This window comes from Globicephala melas, chromosome 9, assembly GCF_963455315.2.
Source record: "Globicephala melas chromosome 9, mGloMel1.2, whole genome shotgun sequence".
NCBI classification, from domain to species: Eukaryota; Metazoa; Chordata; class Mammalia; order Artiodactyla; family Delphinidae; genus Globicephala; species Globicephala melas.
Genome location: NC_083322.1, coordinates 76,102,133 through 76,115,473, shown reverse-complemented (window position 1 = coordinate 76,115,473; position 13,341 = coordinate 76,102,133). Strand labels below are relative to the sequence as shown.

The 13,341-nt window shown below is 41.2% G+C and overlaps 1 protein-coding gene across 3 annotated transcripts in view; it reads right to left on the bottom strand.

Annotated features, from left to right (window-relative positions):
- Window positions 1-850: 850 nt before the first annotated feature.
- The window catches only part of ELAPOR2 (endosome-lysosome associated apoptosis and autophagy regulator family member 2), a 286,012-nt gene continuing 273,521 nt past the window's right edge, over window positions 851-13,341 (bottom strand). For all 3 annotated transcript variants that reach the window (XM_060304726.1, XM_030857005.2, XM_060304727.1), the window contains one exon: window positions 851-4,039. In XM_060304726.1, the coding sequence (XP_060160709.1) occupies window positions 3,980-4,039 (60 nt within the window). In that variant the 3' untranslated portion in view covers window positions 851-3,979. The remainder of the gene's footprint in view (window positions 4,040-13,341) is intronic.

Here is a 13,341-nt window from a genome sequence, read left to right as displayed (position 1 = left end):
TAAACCAAAATAATATCCAGCAAGTGTGTAATCTCTGGCCACTTACTGTGAAGGTGAACTCCATTTTAGCATCCAAGGAATAAGTGAGGTGTTGGGATTTTTTTCAGTTTACTCCCCTTGAGTCCTTTTCTTTAGGGTGACCTTAATTTAGGACTTGGGCATGTAAACCTGAGATAATGTTCATGGTCAGTAGAAAATAGATGTGAGGATATGTAAGTCCTCTGAAGAAGTTCTACTCTATACATCTTCACTGTCAAAAGGTAAATGTCAGCAATACACTGACTTTAAACATGCCAATACAATGAAAAAAAGTAATGGAGAGGGTCTTGACTGTGTTGAGACCTGAGTTCAAGGATGAGGACCTCTGAGACAGAATCAGATCAAGGAATGGGCCAGATGAGGCAATTTATACTTTTCACCTACTAAAACATCTGATTCTTCTGTATTGAAGAAATGTAAACTGGTCCTGTCTGCACTGAAGTAGACAGCACTCTTAAGTGATAATAAAAACTCTAATGCAACTGGAAACACCCATGAACAGATAAACAAAGTGTAATTCCACCATTCAATGGACTATTACTCGGCAATAAAAAATAACTACTGCTACCCACACCAACATGGATGAAACTCAGAATCATTATGCTGAAGAAGCCAGACATAAAAGACTACATTCCTGCCTGACTTCATTTATAAAAAGTCCAAACTAAGCTGTAATGGTTAAAAATCAAATCAGGGGTTGCCTGGAGGCTGGAGGTGAAAGGAGAAAGGAAGGCTATAAGAAATCTTTGGGTGTGGTGAAAATGTTCTGTATGTTGATTATGGTAGTGATGTAACAGGTATATAAAACTTTCAAAACTCGTATTGCACATGTTTAATGGATGGAGTTTATTGTTTGTATATCATTCCTCAGTAAAGCTGATTAAATACCACTCATGCAGACCTAAAAATAAATCAATCGATAAAATAAACTTGCCAATAAAATCATCTTCCCACCATGACTCCCAGGAAATTTACTTTCGTTAGGAAGAGAGAAATGATCTGCATATTAGCCTCCCATTAGGAATGACCACGAGTCACAGGAAGTAGCTCTACTGACACATGTCAGATGACAGTTGACCAGGTCTGTCTTGAAGAACTAGAGTCAATCGATGACCCACCACCTGGGAACCTGGAGACCCCAAATGGTAAATGACTAGACCCAAGCAATTGTTCAACATAACCATTTAAACCACCTTTTCTCTCCTGGGGCAGAAAATAATGACAAAAATCTACACAAAAATACTATGAAACATTTTTAATCCTGGAAAGGACTTGATCACTGGTAACCAAAGAGGGGAAAAGTCAACAAGAATAGAATCCAATCTTTTAAATCAAGTGAACACATATCAAATTGCTCAACATTGTTAAATGGCATGATATAATTTATCCATAGAAGACATAATCTTATTCAGTGGAAAGCTGATTTAAATGTTTTGACAGAGCGCTAAGAGATATTATAGGTAACAGCTGACTTAATGGAGTATTTAAGCCTTCAAAACTGCCTTTTAGAAAAATAACAAATAACTTCTACCACTTAGAGGGGAAAGGAAATAACAACTGTCAGCTAAAAATCATAGAAACGTGATTAATTTGTTTATGCCTTTCAACATTCCACTGAGATCTGCAAAGGCAAGACATAAAATTAAAGTGAGTTCTATAGCCAGGATTGATCTGAATATTTTCCTCACAATATTCCTTCTGTCATACTTCTTCAGTGCTTGGAATAAAATGACAACCCACTGGGATCCAAAGGAAAAAGTCAGCTCTTTCCAAAGATGGGACTGAGCTGCCAAAATCTATTTTATATCTAAAATTAGAAATAAAATAAATATATCCTTGAATACCGACTATATTTTCAGAGAGTTCATTAAAATTTAAGGCATTTTTGACACGTCAGAGATTTTAGTCCAGTGACAGGAGAATAAAGAAGCTACCTGGGAGCAAATCCCAATTATCTCTATGGCTTGGAACGTACATGTTGAGCACAGCAAAGATGAAGAGAGAGGTGACAGGTGACTATGCGGAAACTTCCTGACTCTGTCCAGTCTGTATGACTTTGCCAGGGTTCCTCTAAAAGGGTGCACTTCAAGTGTATTTTCATTCTTCTGTTTAAATTTTGATCAAGATGGGGAGAGGGGCATCAGCACTGTTGGCAGGATAAACATGAGCAATGCCAAAATAATTTCTTCGTTATAATAGAATTTAAGAAATTAAACGTGGAAGACGTTTATGTAAAGCAATGCCCTCCGTGAATTTCACGACAAACAATAAAACAACGGCAACCTCACCTATACTCACGAATCCAACAGTAGTGATGTACACAGAACAAACATTCACTCAACAATAACAGAATGGTCCAGTGTTTTACCCACCAGTCAAATAAATTCAATTATTTATTTTTATCTCATTTGCCACAAAACTAAGGACGACCTGCTGAATCAAAAGTTACAAGTCATACCTCATGGACAGACTTGGGGCAAAACATTCAATAAACCCTGCCCCTATGCCCTGCCTCTCTCGGCCAATCACCAGGCTTTTAAAAAATCTGGATTAAAACCTATAAAGATCACTGTTTATTGGAAACAAACCAGAGCACCTTAGATTATAAATGGTCAGGAAACTCCCCTCTTTTCCGCTTCTAAAACAATTAAGTTTTACACAAAATTGGTCAAATCCAGCTTCATTCAAACTTCTTTCAACCAACAGTATTTAAGTCGCACTAATACCAATATAACCCGTCCATCATAGGAAATATGACAATTACCTGGATCATTTTTGGATAAGAGCAACAACACTTATTTCATGACTGCTTATGGGACACAACCACATTCTTATTCTGAATACAGTTCTATGCGATTTTCTAAAATTCAATCCCTGCCCTGCTAACTCAAAAAGAAAACTTTCATGGAAGTCATAATCCTTAAAGTCTTTGGCAGGAAAATAAGCATATAACCTTTGATGCCTGACATAGGGTAAATGTCCCACTGTCGTTTTCTGGAGACCATGAAATTATCCCAATACCTTTGTACAGTTGTCTGTACTTATAGACAAGCCAGCCCACTTTCTTATGATTTTGCAAGTGATCTGATAAACAAGCTTTCCTACTCATTCTAAATTATACTTCAAGTATTACATAAATTGTTTCAAGCCATTTGACTTTTATAATAGTGTCAGCTTGTTTGTACCAGTGGAAAGTCAAGGCTTCTCCTTCTCCTTTTTTTTTTTTTTTTTTTTTAAGAATCCCACTTTCAGTCAAGCCCTTCTTACCAGTTCCAACAAGGATGGAATTTCAAAGGCGATTATAAGTTAGATAACCCAAGCACATGCTGACTCTTCATTAAGAATTACTGCTTACTTAGGCTTCTGAAATCAACAAGGATACCCTATGGAAAAATGAAAAATCTATTGTCTTTCTTTGTTCACCATTTTTAATAGAAAACATGTTTTAAGGTCTGTCAGGAAAATAAATAATGGGAAAAAATAACTGTACCTTAAAAATTTTTTCAAATTGTTCCCCAAAATATAAACAAAGACAAGACATAAATGGGATCACAATGCTCACATCAGCCCTCCAAACACACTTTTTATATAGAATTCATAAAGAAGGAAAGTTACCCATTAATTCTATGGCATGCATCAGCAGTGCACTCGTGGGCTTAACCTTGGTTTTGAGTTATTTGTATATACAGATACATCTCTTCCTGAGTTGAGCTTCATCTTCAGTTGAGACTCAAAACATTTGCTTTCTTATTTTTGGCAAGACACTTGACCATGTTATAAGGCAATCTAACATTTCAACCTCCTTCCCTTTTCAGCGGCATGGCCCTCCTCTGTGACATCACCAATGTGCCGGATACGAGGACAGGCTCTAAACTATGGTCCTGTAAAACTAGAGAGCAGGTTTCTTTGTTCATTAGTCTGAAGGCTACAGCACTGTCTTTCATATATTGGGAGATCTTGAGGATTTCAGTTGAACAGATTCAAAATGGTCTTCTTTGTCCTATAGGGGAAAAAATATTAAGACAAAATCAACTCACTAAAATTCCAATAAGATTTTAGGAGCTTACATATCCAGAAACTAAGTTCTGAAATCATTTTAATCTACGTACCTGCCACTTGTAATTAGGATTTTACATTTAAAGGAGGGTGGCAGATATAAAACAGATAGCATGCCTACCCTGAATGATGCCTTTTTTTTTAACTTTTTATTTTATATTGGAGTAGAGCTGATTAACAATGTTGTGTTAGTTTCAGGAGTGGAGCAAAGGGATTCAGTTACACATATACATGTATCTATTCTTTTTCAGACTCTTTTCTCATTGAGGTTGTTACATAATATTGAGCAGAGTTCCCTGTGCTATACAGTAGGTCCTTGTTGGTTATCCATTTTAAATATAGCAGTGTGTACATGTCAATCCCAAACAGATGTCCAGGGGATAAGACACACAATTCAAAACAGAAGCAAACACATGACTGCAACAGATACCAAAAGATGAAGCTGTGATTCTTGTGAAGAAATCACTGAGACCCATGCAAGGGGGATATTTGATCCGGGTGCTGCAATAGATGACCTATCCATGCAAATTGTAGACAGTAAACTAAATATTCTCAAGATAACACAGGGTAAATAATAAGAAAAAAGGAGAGCAGAAATAAAGATAACACCAATAAGACACAAGATCATTTGGGTCCACTGATATGTTGGAGGAAAATCTTTGGGAATCATGCCTACTAAAGATATTAAAAAGAAGTCATCTAGGATAATAAATCAAAAATTTAATGCAAATATATCATTGCTGGCATTTGTTATATAATACATTCAAAATGTAGCCTGTTAAGATAAATTATTCTTCTTTAATGGGGAAAAAGACAAATAAGAGGTGAGGTTTCTCCCAATGTTTTCATGGTTAGACAAAGCTTTCCGAAGGCTATTGGAATGGGGTGGGGGAACTATGCTGTTGAAGACAATAAAGATGAACAGAACTAGGATTATTTTAAAAATAAAAGAAATATGAGGCAGAGCAGTCCTGGGTGCACATGGATGTGTCTCTAAAGCAGAGAAGTGAAATGAGAAAACAACAGGAAATAGAGATTGAGTATGTGTCAGGAAGAATGAGGTTGCTGTTGTGTCTTCTCTCATTTGAGTGGAGAAATCAGAGACTTCAGATCAACTTAAGGCCACATGATCAGGATTACAGAAAAAAAATCACAGCATGAACACCAGCATATCCCATGTCCCTGCCTCTACCAAGACGACAAGCCCCTGGGAGAGCAGCCTGCAGATCGCAGCGCCCTAACCCACCGGCTCTGGGAGATCCTGCCTGAAGTCTCATGTTCACCAGCCTTAATTTTCTAGGGATAACCATCGATAATTCAAGTATTTATTAGGCACCCATGTGTTACAGGAACAGGACTAGACTTTATGGGATACAAAACGTCTGCTCTCAAGGAGCTCACAGTGTATTACAGGAAAGAGTGTTAGAGTATCAGCCATCAACTATAAGAGAAAGCTGAGCTTTCTGTGGCCCTGCCTCGAGAAGATTTGATTCAACTTGTTCTTCAGGAAGGGCAGGCAGAGACCTGTTGCTTATTCTCAAGGTAATATTTCAAGTAAAACACTGAAAACAGTCATGCTATTAGGGCTTCACAGGGCTTTCGTTACCATCTCCTCTGTGTTCTATGTTCACATGGGATTTTGCTCCTACGGCTGATGTGGTGGGATATATACCCATGCACGCGTGTGTGTGTGTCTGTGTGTGTGTGTAGTTAACACTACTGACTGGGACTTCCTAACAGCAGGAATTGTATCTTGTTCACTTTTTAATTCCCATAATATGACCCAAGGCCTAGCACATGGTTGGCTGTCAATCAGTGGTTGTGAAAATGTACTGAAACACCACCATGCAGAAAGAAAAAACCTGGATTGGAACTCAGAATATGTGGTTTCTAATTCCCATCTCACCCACTCTTGGACAAATAAGTGAACCTCTCTAGGTTTCAGTTTACTCATGCATTAAATAAAGATGCCATGTAAAATGATCTTTTTAAGCTCTAAATTCAAGAATCTACTCAAAATCCAACTTCTCCCAGAAGCTTCTCCTTAGCTTGTCACTACCCACCTAACTGTACTCCGTTCTCTTCTGTACTCCAAGAGACCCTACTCAATACTCTTGTCATACCGGATTATCCTGTGTACGTGGGTTGTGTGTGTGCATGAATGTGTGTGTTTGATGTGCATATGTCTTCCATCAATAAACTAGTCTCTGAGATTAACTGTGTCTAATATGACATCTCACCAAAACCCGGTGGATAGTATCCCATAAATGACGGTGACATGAACAAAAGGAAAAAAAATCAACTGAAGGTATTTTTTAATTGTTAAGAAAAGTCAATTGAAGTAAATCTATAAATGAAACCCCACAAATCCAGTGCATAAGGAAATACCAAAGAAGTATGGCCTTTAGACCATGAATAAGGATATATATAAGACAAAGTAAACCTTACCTGACACAGTAGTTAAGAAATTTATAAAGTTTTTTGCTCCATAAAATCATATGTAACATTTTAAAAAGTGGGACACACATAAAAAAAATTTAAAAATAAAAAGTAAAAAAAAATTTTAAAGTGGGACACAATAAAACTTGTACAATGGCATTCATAGCAGCTTCATTCAGTCAAACACTGGAAATAGCACAAGGGTCCTTCAAAAGGAGAACAGATGAACAAACGTGGCAAATCCATACAACAGAATACTCCTCCACAGGGAGCAATCTGCTATAGATAAACACAACAAGGTGGAAGAACCTCAAAAAGATTTTTCTGAGTGGAAGAAAACTTACACAAAAACTTCACTCTCTGGCACGACGATTATGTGAAGTTCTGAAACAGGCAAAACTAATCTATAGTTTTAAAAGATCATCACAATAGCTTCCCCTGGGGGATGGGGACTGAGTATACACATAAGGACATGTGTTTACTTTCAGACATCAGACTACTGTTCTATATCTTCACAGGATTTAGGGTTACACAGGTCTATTCATTTCTCAAATTTCATCACATCGTGTATTTGTGAAATATACATTTCACTCTGTGTAAACATTTTGCCTTTAAAAAAAAACTTAAAATATTGAATTCTCTCATCAATTATATGTAAACTGAAGTGTTTAGGCATCAAAGGTATTAAAGTCTGAAACTCACTTTGAAACACATCAAAAAAAAGAAGATAGATCAATAAATGGATAGAGGGATGGAGAGATATGTAATAAAGAGTAAGATTTACGTGGTGGATATATGGTTGTACCACTGCACAATCCCTTCAACTTTTCTGTAATACTTCAAATTTTCATCTTAAAAAATGAAAACAAAATCATTACATTGACTAAAATTGCTATTCAAAATAAAATGTGGCACACTGGGCGCTTCCCTGGTGGCGCAGTGGTTGAGAGTCCGCCTGCCGATGCAGGGGACACGGGTTCGTGCCCCGGTCCGGGAAGATCCCACATGCCGCAGAGCGGCTGGGCCCATGAGCCATGGCCGCTGAGCCTGCGCGTCCGGAGCCTGTGCTCCGCAACGGGAGAGGCCACAACAGTGAGAGGCCCGTGTACCGAAAAAAAAAAAAAAAAAAAAAAAAAAAAAGTGGCACACTGCACCTTCTCAGGGAAAAAAGCTCTACCCTCCCTGTTTCCTGTGACTGTTTTCAAGAATCTTTTCAAGCTTTCACTTCTCTGGCTATAATATAAAAACAGAAGAGGTACTGTAAGAGGAGGAAACACTTAATGTTTTAGGTAGTGCTCATAATGCCCACTTATCCTTTTAGATTCAGCTCAGAGATGACTTTCCCTTAAATGCATTCCCTGGCACCTAAAGGCTCCCTTCATTGTAAGATACCACCATTACAAATAGGGAATCAAACACATATATATGGAATCTAAGGAAAAAAAAAAGGTCATGAAGAACCTAGGGGTAAGACAGGAATAAAGACACAGACCTACTAGAGAATGGACTTGAGGATATGGGGAGGGGGAAGGGTAAGCTGTGACAAAGTGAGAGAGTGGCATGGACATATATACACTACCAAATGTAAAACAGATAGCTAGTGGGAAGCAGGCTCATAGCACAGGGAGATCAGCTCGGTGCTTTGTGACCACCTGGAGGGGTGGGATAGGGAGGGTGGGAGGGAGACGCAAGAGGGAAGAGATATGGGGACATATGTATATGTATAACTGATTCACTTTGTTATAAAGCAGAAACTAACACACCATTGTAAAGCAATTATACTCCAATAAAGATGTTAAAAAAAAAAAAAAAACAAATAGGGAATCACAAGATCACACCAGGTGAGAAGTCTAAGTCAACTTGTGATGGAAGATAGTTTTTCATGGGCCTCCTGTGTTTCTGCAAGTCTTATGAAAAGACACTGATAGTCCTTTATTCTAGGTGATTTTCCAAAGATGTTTCTATAACAGCCTTGGATGATATAGATAAAGTCTCCTTCTAGCATAAAGGAAACGTTTGCTTACAACCCAGAAAGCTACAGATATTGTCTTTCCCTGTGGAGCAAATGGCAGACATACGTCGGGCCCATTATAAAAGACTCATGTTCTCCAAGCCAGTTCCTCTACAATAACGTAACCCACCCTGTATACAGGCGTCATCTAGTCCACTTCATTGTGTGGGAAGTGAGGCTGGAGGAACCAATACAAATGCTGTGATTTGGGCCAATGCTAATGCTGTGAGTAATAAGCTGTGTTTTGTCTCTGACCCAGAAGACTCATTCCATCTTCCAAAGCGTCTATGAAACTATGGCGGGCTAATCTGCTGGCCAGTAAGTAGAGTGCGATTTCATTACCTTCACAGTTCTTCACTGTTTTGCCGATGAGAGGAGGAAGTTAATGAAGACATTTCTAGAAGAGAGCTTCATACTCTGGTTAACAAGATTTAAGGAAAGTCCCCGAGAATTGGGAACAGACATGCTGACCACACTGTATGGCAAACAAGGCAATAAAACAGTCCTCCGTTTTCTTGCCTGGAAATGAAGAGGAACTGGGGAGCTGGTTGTGGGCTGAGTACTGGGAAGTGGGTTAAAAGAGTTCACAGTTCAACTGACTGGATGGTGTTAATTCTCCTCTGGCAGGAGGACAGCCTCCCGGTCAGGCTCCAGTGTGCCTCACAGGAGCAACTAGCACTAAAAATCATCCCAACGGGAAAAGAAGGTTTCACCCGCTTTCAAACAACGGTTCCAGAAACATGCACCTACGATAAGCGTTAGAGAGAAAATGGAAACCACTTACGGGAAGAAACCAGGTGAAGTGCTAGAATGTTGGCTGGTTCACTGTGGAGATGATGTGGCAGGACTCAGTGATCGTTAAGAATGGAAACAGGGCTTCCCTGGTGGCGCAGGGGTTGAGAGTCCGCCTGCCGATGCAGGGGACGCGGGTTCGTGCCCTGGTCCGGCAAGATCCCACATGCCGCGGAGCGGCTGGGCCCGTGAGCCATGGCCGCTGAGCCTGCGCAACCGGAGCCTGTGCTCCGCAATGGGAGAGGCTCCAACAGTGAGAGGCCCGTGTACCGCAAAAAAAAAAAAAAAAAAAGAATGGAAACGGTGGGGCCATCCTAGGGCTCAATGCTGCTGGCACTCTATCCTGCCAACTTCAGATCCACCCAAAGATGCAGTAAAAGGTCTCAGAGGTTTTGCAGCAGGTCCTCACCACAGTTACAGAGCCATGGCTTCCTCTGGGGGCTCTTTCTGAGATGAATTCCCACAGGAAAACTCAGTGAGGCAGTGACTACTGCTGGGGCTCTTGCCGCCCCAGATGGGGTTTATAAGGTGGAAGATGGTCACTAGAGAACGAGAAACTGACCCCAAAACATCTAGATAAGTTAGTATGGTCAGGGTCACCCCGGAAATGTCCCTTATCCTTTATACTTAAACCAAGCATTAACTTAAATATGACAATGGAGCAAGAAACGAGGTGAATTCCCTTTTAAAAAGACTCCAGTATGTGAGTCAAGCCCAAATCAACAAAAGAACATAAGACCCGCAGCCTTCAGCACAGTCAATCTGGCTGTGACTTCTGAGTCAAAAGGTCCCCAAAGGTGGACTAGATGATGGGAGGAATGATGCCCTTGCCGTTCAACACAGAACTCTGAATGGACCCAAAACACTGGCAGTCTGGTTGGCTTGTGAGCAGCTGCTGCAAAACAACAGCAAATGCAAAGCCCTGCTGCTGTCACAGAGACTCCCCTTCCCTCTTCACCTTTAACCCTTCCTTCCCCAACTATGCTGACTTTGCTGCCTTAAGGAGAAAGATGATTAGGAGAAGGACCAGGTTTTCCTGTCACCAAGAGTGACTGCAGACCATACACACCCATCTGAGACTGCAAGGGAGCCCGGGGAAGGGGAGGGACTCAAACATCTCTGACTCTGCTTGTTGCAGGCACCGAAGTCACCATCCTACCTGAACGTGTGAGAGGAAAAGGGCCTGAAAATTCAACTAATGGGGTTCAAGCTAGGTTCGCAGTGGGGGAGGGAAAATAACGTGACCTTGTGTGAAGGGTTCTGCGTCCCCATTCAAGATGCTGGTGCTGCGTTACATCTGAATCTGCAGTAGGAATTGCTGGTATGTGCTTGTTCTTCCTCATCTCATAGGCAGCAGAGGACAATCCCCTGGCCAAGAGCAGCCACGTGAAGAGAAGGGCTGCTCGGATACTTACCCCAAACGTTGCCAACTCGTCTGCCGTGTGCAACAAACTTGTGAGGCAGAATGGCACACAAGCTCCTCTACCTTCTGATGCCTAAAGAAGGTATAGATGCCTATACATGATGTCCTGTTGGTGTCAAGTCAGACGTCTCAGTCTCAACAGCCTTGCCTGTGTTATCAGACCTGCCAGCAGAGACGGCTGATAAACCCTCACAAAATTCAGGGAGCTGCCAACTAAGTAAAGATTCTCGAGACTAGGTGGGCAGATGTGCAATGCTTTATCTTCCAGTCGAGAAAAAACAGCCCAGCACCTTACTGCACTCTGCTGTTGGACACAGTATGGTATCACTTGAGTAGTCTACTTGCGCTATCATATCAGCTAATCCACAAAATAGTATCTTTTGAGTTAGGCCCAAGCCAACAGGCTATATTATCAACTGCCCAGCAAGGTGAGTAATGCTCTCTACCTTGTGGCATCACAGCCCTAATGACCACTTTATGATACAATTCTTTGCGATTAATGATTCTGTCAATTGGAGACTGTGGCAGTGGGAAGCAGCCTTCCCCCGGAGGCATCCTTTGGGGTTTTAGACTCATCGCCTTGATGTGCCCACCATGTACATATAGCCCTCTTGAAAAAGCAGCTGTTAGCCTGTTACTGAGCTCTTGTCAAAACTGAATGCCATAACCACACACACTTTGGGACTCTACAGCCTGACAGTCCCACTCTTGGTAGGTCAACAAGGTGGGAAGCGTCCAGTAAGTCTCACTGGTCAAATATGAATGGTATAGTCAAGAATACAACTGGTCTGACCCAGCAACATCTCGGCCTCACATGCAAATACGGCAGCAGACTCTTTGAGAGAAAGGTTATCCCCTACTCCTCTGCCCCAAAGGAAGCCACTGGCTCTGTGGGGTCCTGGGTTCACCGAAGTTCTACGTCATGCCTGGGCCTGGTTCACGGATGTTTTCGTTGAGCTGAAACCCAATGGTGTCCGCCACCTGCTGCAGCTGTCCCATCTCAGCACAAGTATGCCTGAAAACCAACAAGATTGCTTGGCTCAGTGGCCAGAACCCAAAGCCCCTCTCACAGCTGTGGCCAATACTTCTTCTGATAAACCTTGTCATATTTCTACTTACTCTTGAGCTATTGCCAAGATTTAATAGCCATTGTCAACGAACTATTTGGTCTGCCATTTGGAAAACCACTTACTCTTCACCTCTCTCTGGGGCAACAAATCTGGAAACAACTCTTAGCTGTTGATCAAATCATCTGGGTCACTTAGGTAGATGCCCATCCTCTGAAAAGACCAAACAGAGTTAAGCACCTTATAGAGACTGCACCAGACAGATCGCCACAAACCCTACACAGCATGTGAATCCTGTCCAGCATGGCAATAAATCTGCCTTCACAGACTGAGCTCAGAGTGAAGGACTCTATTTTCCTGACGCAGAGGTTACCACAGCATGCAAGACTTGGGAGTCATGCCAAGAGCTGACCAATATTTCCCTGACAATTGATTAAATCAGACCTTTGATCACCGCTTGGGGCTATCGGTGGTGCCTCATCACTGCTGACACCCATTCGGGTCACGGTGTTGCTGTTCCAGAGTGACTGGCCAACTCCAGTGACACCACCGTGGTCCTTGAAAAACATCTGTTTAATGTTTATGGTTTTATGGACCATTTGCAGCCTAACAGTGGTGTCCCTTTTTTTTTTTTTTTTTTAAATCACAAAAGCTACCAGAAAAATGGACTGGGAGTAGAGGTATCCAGTGGACCTTCCACACTTCCTACCATTGAAAGGGATCATTGATCATCGGAATAGCCTTCTCAAAAACTGACTCAAAAAGATTTCTGCCTCTATCTCCCTCACCTCCTCCTGGTCCACACATCTTAGTAAGGCAGTTCAGTTACTAAATATGGCTATTTCCAGAAAAGGATTAAGAGATTATCTCCTCTTGGCTGCTTCATGGATAATTTTTAGTAAAAATAGATAATAAGTAAGAATATATCAATACAACCTACAGAAGATTATATACCCATATGAAAACCCAGGATTCTGCCCCGACCTCTACTGGCATGACGGGTCCTTATTTAACCCAACAGCAACCCCCAGGACGTCTGGTGGTAGCCCTGCCAGAGGGAGCCTAGAAGATTCAAATATAATTCTGGTTTAGCCACCTGTATTGTTTTGTTGGACTGTCATGATCCTAGATCAAAAGCATAATAACTACTTGGTTGACTACACAGCTCATTAAGACGCGTACCATCCCACATGGGCAAAGGTAGAAAACACACTAGGTCGCCACACGCATTTTTAAAAGCCCTTGACCTTCTTGCACCTGAATGTTTGGCAGCACAGAACTCCAGTAGGGTATGAGTAGAAATAAGGTGGGGCTTTAGCTACAGAAATGGGACAAACTGATCTGTACCAGTGGAAGATCAACAGTGCAGTCTGATAATAAGGCACCTAGGAAGGAGGTACCTTAGGCCCTGAGAGGTGCAAAGGATGAAGGGATACTAATGATTATTTGTTTTTCAAAGCCACCCTGTCACCTTCCTAAGAAGGAAAACACCTTAGTGTTCCTCTCTCAAACTG